We start from the raw sequence: 14,809 nt of genomic DNA on the forward strand, positions 1-14,809 counted from the left end.
CTCGATGGTCCTGATCAGTTTAAATTCGGTACGTGACCAGCTCTTTAGTTCAGTGTTGAGTTAGCGTAATTGGAAACGGTGTCCTCTATCAAGGCAACAAGACCGAATTATATTATTAATTAAAGTTAAGTACTTGTGACAATATTATTACAGTAATCTAATATTTTTTACACCTCAGGGTCAGCTTATCTTCTTAACTATCCACGTTTATCCAACTTATCACTTGCATCATCTGAAGAGCATCCTCATCCTCCTCTCTCTACATCTGTAAATTATTAAAGCCGATTTAAATCTTCGCTTTCACACTTAAAAATATTTTTATAAACTTTAAATATAACTTTAAAATCGATGATACATTAATAAAATTTAAAATTCAGAAAACAAAGTCTTCTCTCAATAAATGATCATTCATACATGAACGGTGCCGCTGAGTCAGGATTTCCTGTATTTTCTGCGCTACATCAGGGAAAATGTTAATTATCTCTTCGAATTGATGTAGTTTTTTTTAGTGTTATAAAAGTTATTTTATCCTATTTTTTTTTTAATTGTAAATATAGTTATAGTAGGCATCTCTAGGAGATGGAAGGTTTACTGATCAACAGACCACATTGACACTTCTTAATGGTGACAAAACAGTTAAAGGAAGTGGTGAGTGTACGTGACGTGGTGAGTTGACGAATGGGGATCGAACGGATGTTTATTTTGATCTCAGTTTGGAACCAAGTAATTAAAGACGTGATCCTTACACTAAATTCGTCTAAATTCCATTCAAAAATTATGATTTTTCAAACGTATTTTTCACTAACTTCCTTCATTTTGTATCCGATTTTAAAACACGTGATACATAATTACTATTACGATACTTTAAGTTAAAATATAATTAATTTTTAATTTAGAATTAACAGAAAATACATCAAGAATTATCATTTGTTTTAATTAATTTGTGCAACATAACAGATTTAACGCCAGTATGGAAAGGCATAAAAAAGGCCCTAAAATTTATATTTTTATGTAAACAAAAAAAATGCTATTAAAATGACTCTAATTAAAACTTAATCTGATAAATAATGGAAAAAGCGTCGTATTTATATATATTTTTGTAGCTTTCGGAGAGGGAAGAGGCCAAAACTTGTAACTGGCACGTGCATCATCTCATCTCTCTCTCTCATCCTCTGATGCTTTATCATACCTACAAACTAATTACAGTAGTTGAGTTTTAATAATAATTAATTTTATTTATAAAATAAATTATTATTTTCTGTATAAAATACGTGAATATATCCTAATGCTTAGATCTACTTGAAGTATAATCAAACAGTAATTTTAACTTTATTCAGCTGGATCCCCGTTATACAGATGTATCCATTATATAGAAAAAATAAATCCAGAGCAGCAATTATATGCAGCTGTATCCATTTTATCTTGTTAAATATAAATTTATTGGACCCCTGTTAGATAACACCAGGCAATATAGACCAACCATTTAATATTAAAAAAATGTTTCTTAAATTATCGAGTTATATCTGAATGCAAAACATTACAGAACGAATGTAACGCTACAATAAATATAATTTAATTTTTAAAATATGGTTGAACCTGCCATCAACGGCCACCTCTAAACAGCGGCCATTTTTTTATGTTCTTGTCAGTGTCCGTTGTTCGAAGGTTTGACTATATATGAAAAAATTGCTTAATATAATTTTAATATATAAAATCAAGCAAATAATATTTAAATAATTCAAAATAATAATAAAGTTTAGGATGTCTTTTTTCGAATTGTTCTCATAAACAGTGGCATTTTTGAGTTTTCTATCTGTTTAAGGCCTCTCAGAGTGTATTGGGGCCTGAGACAAAATATATATTTGGGCCTTCAAGCAAATTATTGTATTAAGGTAAAGAAAGTAAACGGAAAAAATTGTATAGGACCCGTACAGGCCCGAGGCAATTTGTTCGTTTTCCCTCCTCTGAAATACCCTGACTATGTTTACTAAGGCTGTTTTGTGCTGCCTACCATATAAATGCCGAATAATCTTTTAAACACCCCTATATATACACATAAAAGCCATTTTTACAGCATACTATAATACATATAAAAAAGATTTATATTCGTATATTTATTATATTACTAATTTTTTTTAAACTTTAACTTTAACATTAAACAATTCAAAAAAATATTGCAGAGAAGAAAATTTTAAAGATAAAATATCAAAATATATAAATATATAATTATTTTTAACATTTCTTTATTTATTAATACAAGTTATATGCCTTTTAAGGAATGAATGTAGGCACCAGAGAAGTAAGCATAAGCTTGGTTGCTACACATTTTTCTTTTCTCGATTGTTATATATTATACGTATAAAAGGGAGTGTAGCGATGGGTAAAAAAAAATGACCCCAAGATTTTCACATTTTTGGACTTAGGTCACCTTGAAACGTCGAGGAATGCAAAAAAATTCGGAGGTAATTTCTGTATGTATAAATGTTAGCATGTGTGGGGAATACGATTTTGTTCACCCTTTTTGAAGCTTAATAACTCCCTTTTATCTTTTTATCGAAATTTTCTGAAATTTTGCAGGGAGGTTTATGTATTAGGGGCATTGATGCTATTTAATTTTGGTGGTCGAGGGGGTGGGGAGATAATGGAGGTCGTGTGTATCTCCAGTAGAGTCGGACTTAATGACGATTTTATTCGTTATTAGCATTTAAAATTTTTATAAAACTTATTCCTACTCTCAAAATTAAGGTTTAGCCATTTTATAATAGTTAAAAATATAAAAAAATTTTTAAAATAAAATATGATAATAGATGGCGTCACCAAAATTTAAATGTTGCCGGGAAAGTTGATTAACTTGCTGTTTACTAAAGAAAGCAATTCGAAAAATAAAAATTGTATTTAAAAAAATTAAAAATATCGTGTTTTATTTATTATAATAAACAAATAAATCGTATTTTTCTGAGCTAATTGTAAAAAATGCTGGAAAGACAAACATGGAAGGCAAGAACTTCTCAGCAAAAATCAAAACATATAAAGCCTTTTCTACATCATATTTTTTAAAACGTAGTACAGAACAAATAAATACGATCAATTACATAAAGTTACATAAATAGTATCATAATATGAAACAAGCCAACAAATATACACAAGTTTAGTTGTTAATTACACTAGCTTGGAATCATTAAGACTGATGGAATAAAGCAACGTAAGGTTTGGGTGACCTGCCAAGAAGGGGGGATGTCTCTGAGAAGATTCTATGAAAAAGTGATTCCTATTTAGATGAAGAAACCCGGAAAACTCCACGTGGCTAGCTTGTTGGTGAGCTTTGAATCTTCTAAAGTGCGTGATCATAGCTAAATCGTAACTTTATATACTGTACTTGTATAAAAGCCATTACTAAAAAAATAAATAAAAATGGTCATACACGTCTATCGAGTTTATCTGAGATTATTGTGACGACATAGACAGGACGAAACTCTATGATTTAAAGCGATAAAAAGCACACTACATCTATTCCACAATAAAAAATTCCAGATTTTATTTAAAGTACGAAAATGTTGATACTTTATAAATAACGTTTAATTTTCATAATTTCTTTTTTTCTTTCGAATTATTTCCTCTACTTTTAGTACGTGATTTCTTTTCGCGTTCGGAATCGCATTGCTTTAATATAATCCTCGTCTCTTTATCGTAACATTCACTTTTCGGAATCTAAAATTCAATAGAAATTCTTTATACCAATTGATTTTAAACAATTATTACCGTATTTGTAAATGTCTAAATACAGTAATTGTGTATTCCTCGCTGGTTGAGGTTTTCTTGAGCGGAAGAATTGTTAGGCAATCGCCAGTTTCTCTCTCTTCCTCCAATTCTTCACATTCTTTCATTTCTTTTGAAGCTGTTTTCTTTTTCATTGGTGTTTTTTGCAATTTTTTTCTTTTCGTTCCCTCCTTAAAATTAATGAATTGATTAATAATCTTGATATAAACTACTTCTAGTTATTCAATACAATTTTATCATTTAAAGTAAATAAAATATATTTTATACGCTCAAACTTCGAATTAGTGCTAAGGATATTATTTGTTTGCCTCTGAAATTGGCAGTAAATTGAGTGTCTATAAACTGACATACCTCAAACGATAAGTAATGTTTTCATTGTTTTACATAGTCACTTAGTTTAACTATTAGAATGTCGTCGACAATGTAGCCTACGTTTATTAATTGACGACTGAAGGGGTTATTTGAGGACAATCTGTTCTCGGTGATCGCGGGAATTTTCTAATACGGCATTAAAGTTATTGCCGTTACATGATGTAATTGCTTCGGATTTTAAGATTTTTCGTAGTGATAAAAATTATAATGTAGAGTGGAACAAAGGTCAACTAACCGAGATACTAGAATGTTTATTGAGTTAGTTAATTGACTTTTGTCACCTTGGATTGCCTATTTTATTTGCATGTTTTTTTAACAAATAATTGCTTGATATATGGAGAATTTTCCACGCAATTAATATTTATCTGTTTTAAATTATTTCTCACGGATTTACAACAGAATTTTTACCTTTTTGTTTGTTGTTTTACAAATTTTGGGTTTGTTTTTTGTCTCGCTCTCCTGTTTAGCAGAATTCGCCGTCTTTCTTCTCTTCTTTGGACAACCGCAATCCTCAATCTCCAACGTAATCTTCCTCTTACTATTTAACTAAAACAAATACAAGAATAAATACAAATTTGCTTAGCAGTGAAATCAAATTATTTTTAAACTTACTTGTTTAACGTCTTTTATTTCGTTTTCGTTGGATTTTTCTTCTTGTTTTGCTTCCGTGCACTGAAAGAATCAAATAATTAAGTTATAATTTGTATTCCTTTCGTAAAGAAATCCTCTGAACAAACTTTAAACATTTATAACCGAAGTCTGAGTGCCGATTGTCTTGAATTCCTTTTTGTTTTTGTCAGGCTGATCGCGACTTTTACTAGAATCTTTTTCCTGTAAAATGAATAAGGGTTTGTTACTTTGTTTCAATGTTGATTACTATAATAAACACCCTTCAAAGTCCAATCTTACGGCATTTTCCGCAAAAAGACTCCAAAAAAAGTCCATTTCTCGCAGACACCAGAATCAAAATCAACAATAAGAGTTGTTAGTCTACACAATAAAGAAGTTATAAGAGTATTGTTTAAATAAATGTTAATTGTTCTTAAAATATATTTGACGTAAATTTTATCCGATTGAACGATAAAGTTGTAACTTCAGTTATCTTTGCTAATCGAAAATTTCTAAAAACTTCTTTTCGTATTAGAATTATTTACTAATTAAAATTAACAAAATAAGACAATATGTAAAGAATATATATTTATAATATTCATTAAAGTGTGGTTCAAAAGTTTTAGGACTGATTCGTTGTCGAATCATTATACATTACAACTAAAACTGAACCTATCGGAAAATATACCTCGTATATTGTAGTACGCGGGCGACGTACCATAGAAGATTTAGTTTCGTTTACGCTTGCAAGTGCTGTGTCACGCTTGTTTAGTCACATATAGATGCACATAAGCATAAAATTTTATATTAAACTCGAAAGCATTTTCGTAGAAACATATATGAAATGGTACGAAAAGCTTTACTAGAAACAAGTCTTTGACTGGATAACGTTTTTGAGTGGCATCAAGAAGGTCGAATACCCATGAACGATGTATGCCAGCTTCAATTTGTCCAGATAATGTTCAAGAAATAAGCATCAAAGCGCAGGAAATCCATTACATAAATAGCACGTATTCAGGTCTGAAAGTATTGACACGTCACGGTGTCCTGTCAAAGCATGATGAGACGCAAACGGCGCAGTTATGGAATAAATAGTCATGCCCACTATACCATGACGATGCGTGTTTTAGTACACGTGGTGTGGAAAATGCCGAATGACGACACGCGTTGTCATTCGGCATTTTCCACTCAATAGTTTCTCAGCAAAAAGTGGGTGATAGTGATTATTCAGCATTCTTGAGCTCCCGATTGTTTTCATTTGATTTCCCCCTAAACTAAAAACAGTCAGAATGTAGGATGTAATGAGATAAGGCAAAACAAGACATGGTCAATCTGCCTAGTGAGGACTTTTAAGGAATCTGGTCTGTATTTAGGTTTTGACTCGTGAAGAAAACCCGGAAAACTTAACGTGGACAACCCTTTGGAAGGCAAAAACCCTGCAACTACTAGTGTCTGGAGATTTTATTCACCCGGCCAATGATGACCTCAACCCTTCTGCCACAAACTGGAATTTATCTAGCAACAAATTTACTAACTTTCCCGATTTATTTTATTACTCATAATAAATAAATAAAATTGTGTATGAAGCCATCTGTTATGAGATTTCGTTATAAAAACTTTATATATTTTTAATTATTATAAAATGGCAAAAGACTGAATTTTGAGGATAGAGAGAGAGATTCGTTATTAGCATCTACAATTGTAATGCAACTTAACGATCACTTGGCTTTCTTTCACCTTTATTCTAGTTCAGAGGTGGCGAACCTATGTCACGCGTGTCCAAAGTGGCACATCGAAGAAATCACCCGGCACGTAACGTAATAATTAACATCCGCTACATTCTCTTTAGGTCTTGTTTTCATCTGTCTTTTTGTTTCTCCTATGTAAACTTTATTGAGCTGCTCCCTCCCCATTGTGGCAAGTAGCCACAAGTCTGTAAGGCAAAGTTACCTATGTACATATTGTTAAATTTATATTTGTTGTTTGTTCTAAAAATTGTATAAGTTTTAAGGATAAAGTAATAAAGAAGACATTCCCCTTGTGATGCGGATAGCGGGACAAGGGAGACTGGTCCCTGCAAAGGGAAATGATGTTGTTCTAATGAAAAAAAAAAATGATGCTCCATGTACACGATATTTGATAAACTATATTCCTCATTTCTTGTATTGGTTGTTTTCTTTCTTTAGTGGATAGTCTAGCTTTAATTCTGGCCGATAATTTTTCATAATTTGGTACTAATTTTATATTAATTTTTTGTGTTTCTCTATTTATGTCTTCATATAATCTACATGGTGTTGCACTACATTGTGTTGGATAAACAATAGAAATAGAACACGACACGGTTTCAAGAAGATAAGCATCTACAAATTTTACTTTCCCCAGCTTTTATGTATGAGTAACAAGGGAAAATATTGGAATCATGTCAAATTTGACCCTCCGAGTTTTTAGCAAATCTCCACATTTTGTCACCTCCTGAAACCAAAAAAGTAAAAACACGAAGAAAAATACGTTGATATGTATGGAAGCGCTAAATACTCAACACTCAACACGCTTAGTGTTGAGTGTTGGTGTCTATTTCGTTTAATATCTCAGAATGGGGTGAAGATTAAAAAAAAAGAAAGAAATTTGACACGGCAGCTTGTGTAAAAAGGGCATTGAAGTTATTAAATTTTGGTAGTGAAAAGTCGACAGATAGTTGGGCCTGTTAGACGTCCGTGTTTATTTGTCATCACTTTATTTGTCATCCTATTCTGCGCTGTGAGCGGACGAATTGTCGTTAGCATATCGAAACTGAAGTTAATGATAAAAGACCTTAACCCTAACAGGGCCCATGTGTCATATCTGGAATGGGGTTGGATTTAATGAAAATGTTCTGCCTTTAGCATTTACATTTTTTTTTTTTTTTTTTATAGAACTGATCACTACCCTCGAAATTAAGCTTTCTTCCATTCGATAATAATTAAAAATATAGAAAGTTTTTATAGCGAAATCTCATAACAGATGGCGCCACACAAAATTACATTACATTATTATAGTTACATTATAATTAAAAATATAAAAGTTATTTTCTAAATAAAATCTCACAACAGTCGGAAAAGTTACGCAACTCGTTGCTGGATTTTTTATTTAAAAAATATTAATAACGTTACTAAGTCCGATCCCTCTCGAGATATGACCCAACCCCACCTTTTTATCTCCTCATCCTTTCGACTTTTAACCACCGAAATTTACTAGCATCAATGCCCTTTATATAAGTTTACAAATTACCATGCCAAATTTCTTAATCTTCACCCCGTCCTGAGATATTAAATGAAACAGACACCAACGCACACGCATACACCTTACACCACGCATATACTTCTTAGGACAATTTTGGAAGATATTCTTTGGCAGAATCGCCATAATATGCCACGTTGGAATTGCGAGGGATTTAGCTACCACTATCAAAAAACTGGCTTCGATTCTCTTATATGGGGTGATGAAAGTAAATGCTCGAGCCTTAATGTTAGGTTGTCGACTCACCAAAGTTATTAATTTTATAACACTAGCATATTCGTCCATCTTTTATCCTATTAGAATCTATATTAAATTGAAGTGTGTTGTTCTAGTATTATGGAGGACAGTTTGGTGACATTGATGTATACAGGGAGAGAGGGTCTTGTGATCTTTTTACATAAAAGATATTTGTTTAGAAAGAATAAAATAAATATATGTAGATTAATTGCCTTTCCTGACCTTTATATATATATAGTATATATAAATTAGAATGTTTGTTTGTTTGTACGCTATACACGTCTAGGCTGTTCGATCAATTGCTACGAGACTCGACAGTTACGTTTATATACCGCTAACTTAGATAATGTCGAACATCCCACCCTAAATATCTATTGGACTTTTGTAAATAAATTAATTTTTATCTTCATTCCATTTGCTGGTTTACACGTGGCTCCTATAGATGACACTATCTGTAAATGAGCAAATGGAATTACAGTTAATAATAAAGAAAACTTTTGTAAGTACGAATTCGTCTTATTTGACTTCGTTTCCTGATAATGTTGTGGACTGCGTGGAATCGAAAGTGTTATCCTGTAAAAAGTCTATAAGAATTTAATTTTCCACATCTAACTACTCGAGTTTTTTTCATTTCTAAACGGTACTTTCTGAATTCTAATAAGCGCTTTCCAGTAGCAAAGTGCATAAAATTACCGAACTCTGGTAATTAGTTAGTGGAGGGTTCGGGCACGGCCAACGGGATGGATTTTTCCGGGTTTTCTTCACGTTAGTAACACCTAAATAGAGTCCAGCTTCCCATAAAAGGCTTCCCGGAATGCATCCCCTCGGTATATCGCTTACGTATCGCATTGCCTTTCCAAATAAACCAAACTAATTCTAACGAGCGATTATTTATTGCGACATCGTCACAATAAATAATCGCTCCTTTGCTCCTGTACTTCATAGTTTTCCTGTTAGCAATAGAGTCGTGCCGGTTATCTATCCAACTCCGTTCAGGGGAAAATTTCGAATCGATGTAACGTGATTTCCGGTCGAAACCGGAAGTTTTTGTATAGTTAATCTGCGATTACTTTTGGCCGAATTAGTTCGACTCCCCTCTGCAACAGTCTCCTTTCTATCGGACCAGCTGTATGTTGACATAAGAAAATTGTATAATACAAGGTTACCGGCGAGTATAAAATATGTTTTAAGTGGTTTTCGAGGGTGCCGACTTTAAATATATAATCCGTTTTTCGCGAAATTTGATTGGTTGGCAGATTACCATTTGATATTCGGCTGCGAATGGTAGTTTCTTAGAGTTGACATTAAGAAAAATACGATATCTTAATTAACATATATTTGCAATTGGGGTCTACTTGACCAATGAGAGAGATTATGTCATTTCGTACCTCCGAGTATTGCGATAAACGTGACAATGGTAGGCTGAAATAACCAAACTCTTTATATAGTTTTCGTTTAAATGTGTTAGATTGCTCACTCGGTACGATAAACCTTTGTAAATATAAATTAAATACTATAATATAATATAATAGAAGGATTAGAAATATGAAAGAATCTAATAATCTCAACGTTTGTTGTTATTTTTTGCTCGGGCTCATCTGCTAGTATATATATATACTAGCAGGTGGGCCCGGCGTTGCTCGGGCAAAAGTAACGATAACTAAGATAAAGATTATTACGTTACAGTCAACCTTACCCGTTTTCACAGAATGCAAGAATTGGGTTCCCTTGTTTCCAGACTAATTAGAGAATTTTTAGATGGGTCTAAAAATATGTTCGATTTCCCGCAAAAACGAAAAAAACTGCATCTGCGTCTTGCACGTCGCTTTCTCTTAACAATTCCATTGTTACGTAACATTTCCATTGTTGACACTTCCATTGTTACTTAAAACTTTTATTGTTACTTAAAACTTCCATTGTTACTTAACACTTCCATTGTTACTTAGCACTTCCATTGTTACTTAGCACAAAAGTTATATGGTTAAAATTAGTACCGCGGAGTGGGAAAAGACTGCTTGGTATATTGTAATGAATGTGATAATAGTTATTTGAGAGATTATTGCAGAAGGAAAGATTAATGTAATAGATGCGAGCAAGATAAGACTATTTACCATATTTTCTTTGAATGTAAGACTGCTGCTGCCGTGTGAAATTGGATTGTGAATATAACGTTATCATGGGATAATATTAAATTCCAGTATAATTATAGTAATGAAAATGAATATATGTTAAACTGGATGACTGATCTAGTTAAAAGAGCAGTGTGGAAAGCTAGATGCGTAGAAGTTTATGAAAGGAGATGGGTGGATTCTAAGACGGTTATTGGTGAAATTAAGAAAGGAACAGAACACAGAGTGTTATGAAAATAATGAAGGTAGGAAATAAACAAACCTGCTATGATGGATTAATTGGCAAGGTTTTGGCTGAAAGAAATGGGAATCTGACTTTTTAGTGAGTGTGTTAACTAAGGTCTTATTGAGTTTTAGATTTTATTTTATTTATTCTACATTTTAGATGTTCTAAGATTGCTTTCACCTTTTGGGTTTTTAAACATTTTATGGTTTCCTATTTTTTTATTTTTTTACTGTTTTTCTAAGGATCTGCCGCTCCTGGAGAGAGTTATGGTTTCGGCTTCTGAAAATGTGAAAATTATTTCGTTGGCACAAATTTACATGTAAAATTGAAACTATGTTTTACTATGGCGATATCGGGATCATTCGTTGGTAGGCCGGCGGCTACTAAAGGGAGAAGTTTCATAAAATATATCATGATTTAAGAAATGCGAATTAACAGAAATGAGAAACAATAAACGTGTTTTCCCTAAATTACGTGATTGTGACGACACGCAAACACACCTTATTTAAAAGAAAGAAAAAAAAGGAAAGGTTTCACGTGGAGTTGTGAAAAAATAATTGTCCGTTTGTTTGGGCACGTATAACATTGTGTGTTCCATACGTTGCTTCAGCGACTAGAATGGAATATGTTGCGTTTTTGTCGCTGCTACTAAGCAGCCTTTCGTGTGGTCTATCCATTGAAGTAGGCAAATTTCTCTCTCTAATTTCAAAGCCTTTTTTGTAGCAGCGACAAAGAGACTAAAAGTCGCTCGTGTAAACGTCGCCCAATTAGTTAATATACATATTTTTTTGCGTTAAATACAAATTTAGTCATTTTAGTGCTTCGCGGATAAAAATTGTAGAGGAGAAGGTGGTATTATGGAACCCCAATTACATTTTAGTGAATTGTAAACAAGGTATCATAACTACACCTACATTTTTTGTGCGAAAAGTACTGATAACTAGTAATCTAAATGTTCCTAATTGGATTTTTCACTAGTGTAACTATAAGTATGGTTTTTGAAGGCTTTTGTACAAAAAGTCCGAAAGTAGGCTTAGAGAAAATCGGGTGGTAATATGGAACCTTACTGTATATTTTCAAAAAAAATGCTTTAATGTAGCCAAAAACAAATAGGAAAGGACAAAAAATGTTAAATAATTACAAAATTATTTACTCCAATGTATTTTATCGCAAAAATGCTTTTATAATAGAAAAATATGACCTCCATCAACAATATATATTCCAGCAGCTCTTTTTCGATATTTTCAGACTTTCTACCTAGTGTCTTTTTCCCAAATTGCTCCGGACGAATGTCTGATTGCAAAGAGAGAGTTCGGAGGAGTTGAGTTCCATATTACTGTAAAAGCACCAAAGGGGTCCGTATTTCACGCATCGCCATCTCGAATTAACTTATGTCTGTCGAGACCAAAATTTAAAAAACGTGAACATCACACAGATTAATATGTACCCCTAAGTCTCTGGAACGGAATACATGCACCAGTGAACCTACAACTACGCGATTTATATTTTAAAAATAATTAAATTCACTTAGCATTCAAAACTTGCGAATTTTGAAAAAACAAATTTGCTGATTAAATGCGGACAACTGTTTAACAGAAATAAAACGGGTTTTTCCCTTGCTATGGATGTCTGCCTAGTTCAGTTCAGCCACATTCCGCTACAGTTTGCCTTTATTATCAGTTCGAAATGGGGTGGTTCCATAATACCCGCAGTGTTCCATAATACCACCTTCTCTTCTATTATTTTCTCTTTTGTCATTGTCATATTTTATTTTTTCTTTTTTGATGAAAATTGGATTTTCTTTCAAATTTCTACTATTGTGAGATAAAGAATAAATATTTCAACATGGAAATATTTATAATATTAATGTAGATATAGGTTCTACTTTTGAATTTCGTTCATAAGGTTTTTTTTAAATAACAGACTGTCTATACAGAACTATTGTTGGTCATTCATGGCGAATGGTCTTCAGATTCCAACATAGTAAGAGAAAATACATTATAGACGGCAAGTATGTAAAACCTGTATTTGACTTACTTATAAAAACACAAGTTTCATTAACTGCATTCTTAGCAATTGAATCTTTTATTGCTTTTCAGGCAATCAGTAAGAGAGTCTCGACAATGGCAAGTGAAGGACATGAAGCTTAATCTTCCTTAGATTCGTGGTAAATTTGCCATCGATTCTTTTAATTTGACCAAGGCCGCAATGGGACATCTAGTTAGTGAAGCACAGAGTTTGGTCATCTTATAAAAATTCCTGAAGGTCGTAACAAAGCTCAAACCTGGGTCCCTAAAACGAAAATCGGCCTCAGCTATTTCAGAGAGTCAATTGCCCATACTAGGCAATTGTTAAGTGTTATTGAGTAAGCTACAAATATTCTGGATGAGGAATTATCTCTATAAACAATTAAAATTGGCAATAGAAAGCGTAAAATTATGTAAAATTAAATCAGACGATGGCAAATATCGCTAGAATTTAACATATTCGAAACAACTAATAAAAGAGCAGAAAATTTACATTTTGTGCGTGAATTATACAATCAAATCAAACCTTTCAACACGTGAAAGCAATTTTTCTACTGATAATTGTAATAGACTTAAAAATGTGCATGATTATTTTAATAAACATTTCCACGCCTATTTGTCCTATTTGTGCATTCACACAAAAATTTAACTGAAGTTGCAACATTATCATTCAATTGGATAAAATTTACGTCAAATATATTTTAAGAACAATTAACTTTTATTTAAATAATACTCTTAACTTCATTATTCTGTTGTGTAACAATTTGTATTGTTGATTTCGATTGAGAGTGTCTGTCAGCTATGGATTTTTTTTGGAGTCTTTTCACTGAAAATGATGTAAGATTGGACTTTAAAGGCTGTTTATTGTAATGCCCACCATTGGAACAAAGTAATAAACCCTTTTTCATTTTACAGGAAAAAGATTCTAGTAAAAGTCGCGATCAGCCTGACAAAAACAAAAAAGAATTCAAGACAATCGGCACTCAGACTTCGGTTATAAATGTTTAAAGTTTGTTCAGAGGATTTCTTTACGAAAGGAATACAAATTATAACTTAATTATTTGATTCTTTCAGTGCACGGAAGCAAAACAAGAAGAAAAATCCAACGAGAACGAAATCAAAATTGATCGTCAGGTAAATAATTTAAGAAAGAATTTGAATTAATATTTGAAATCCTCTGATTTTATTTCTAAGAAATTTCCATTTATTTTCCTATTTGTTTTAGACAAACAATAAGCGGAAGATAACATTGATAATTGAGGACTGTGGTTGTCCAAAGAAAAAAAGAAAAAAGAGCGAGACAAAAAATAAACCTAAAATTTCCAAAAGCACAAACAAAAAGGTAGAAATTCTGTCGTAAATCCATACATAAAAATTCTGAAAATTCAAATACTGAGTGATGTGATTAATCATGACATGATATAATTATTCTTGAATGAAATTAGAATCACAGTGTGGTCCAAAAATCGGTTAACCGACTTAACTGCTTGACTTCTGTTCATTTTCTATTATACTTTGTTATTATAAAACTCACACTATGTAATAAAAAATCTTAAAATTCGAATTATTCATATCACAGAGGCCATTTGTCTTTAATTAGAAAATTATCAAAATTCTCGCGATCATTTAATATTTCAGCATAATTCTAATCTCTGAAAACTGATGAATTAAATTCATTATAAAATTAAAACAAAGAAAAGAAATATAAAAACATCTAATTTCATAATGATTTGGATATTAAAATTAAACAAAAGTATACAATAATATAGGCTATTTCATTATTAAATATAATTTAAGTATAAAAAAGGATATGTTATATGTAACGAATAATTAAAAATGTTTTCAACTAAATTATTAATTCATTATTTTTAATTAGGAAGAGAAGACAAACATTTGCAAAAAAATATCAGAAAGAATGAATAAAAGCAGTTAAAACAGATAAAACATTGGAGGAAGAGACAGAAGCGTGTGATTTCCCAACAATTTCTTCCTCTCAGGAAAACATCGACCAGCCTATTACGGCATTTAGACGTTTACAAATACTGTAATAATTGTTTTAAATCAATTCATATCAAGAATTTCTATCGAATTTTATATTCATAGAAGTAAATACTCTAAAATCAATGGGGTGGTTCCATAATACCCGCAGTGTTCCA

The 14,809-nt window shown here is 31.9% G+C and overlaps 2 protein-coding genes and 1 long non-coding RNA gene across 4 annotated transcripts; 2 read left to right on the forward strand and 1 right to left on the reverse strand.

Annotated features, from left to right (window-relative positions):
- Positions 1-235: 235 nt before the first annotated feature.
- On the reverse strand, positions 236-9,985 carry LOC111618002. 2 transcript variants are annotated; one of them, XM_023359429.1, is made up of 8 exons: positions 9,968-9,985; positions 5,059-5,139; positions 4,903-4,980; positions 4,762-4,821; positions 4,558-4,695; positions 3,783-3,947; positions 3,562-3,708; positions 236-265 (listed from the first exon to the last, which is right to left on the reverse strand). In XM_023359429.1, exons 2-7 carry the CDS (start codon positions 5,092-5,094, stop codon positions 3,583-3,585), a joined length of 603 nt encoding a protein of 200 aa, XP_023215197.1. In that variant the 5' UTR covers positions 5,095-5,139; positions 9,968-9,985; the 3' UTR covers positions 236-265; positions 3,562-3,582. The 2 variants fall into 2 exon arrangements, with proteins under 2 accessions (XP_023215197.1, XP_023215190.1); XM_023359422.1 differs by lacking the exon at positions 236-265 and having other exon boundaries at positions 3,207-3,708.
- A 252-nt stretch (positions 9,986-10,237) lies between these two features.
- LOC111616862 lies at positions 10,238-13,257 on the forward strand. Its single transcript, XR_002755339.1, has 3 exons — positions 10,238-10,722; positions 12,550-12,637; positions 12,726-13,257. It is a non-coding gene; the product is annotated as an uncharacterized LOC111616862 (long non-coding RNA).
- Positions 13,258-13,377: 120 nt separating this feature from the next.
- On the forward strand, positions 13,378-14,755 carry LOC111616922. Its single transcript, XM_023358307.1, has 5 exons — positions 13,378-13,490; positions 13,569-13,646; positions 13,728-13,787; positions 13,879-13,995; positions 14,530-14,755. The coding sequence occupies exons 1-5, from the start codon at positions 13,455-13,457 to the stop codon at positions 14,584-14,586; spliced, it is 348 nt and encodes a 115-aa protein (XP_023214075.1). The 5' UTR covers positions 13,378-13,454; the 3' UTR covers positions 14,587-14,755.
- Positions 14,756-14,809: the final 54 nt, after the last annotated feature.

Source organism: Centruroides sculpturatus, unplaced genomic scaffold (genome assembly GCF_000671375.1).
Source record: "Centruroides sculpturatus isolate CEXI.00-Female unplaced genomic scaffold, Cexi_2.0 scaffold103, whole genome shotgun sequence".
In the NCBI taxonomy this organism is placed as follows: Eukaryota; Metazoa; Arthropoda; class Arachnida; order Scorpiones; family Buthidae; genus Centruroides; species Centruroides sculpturatus.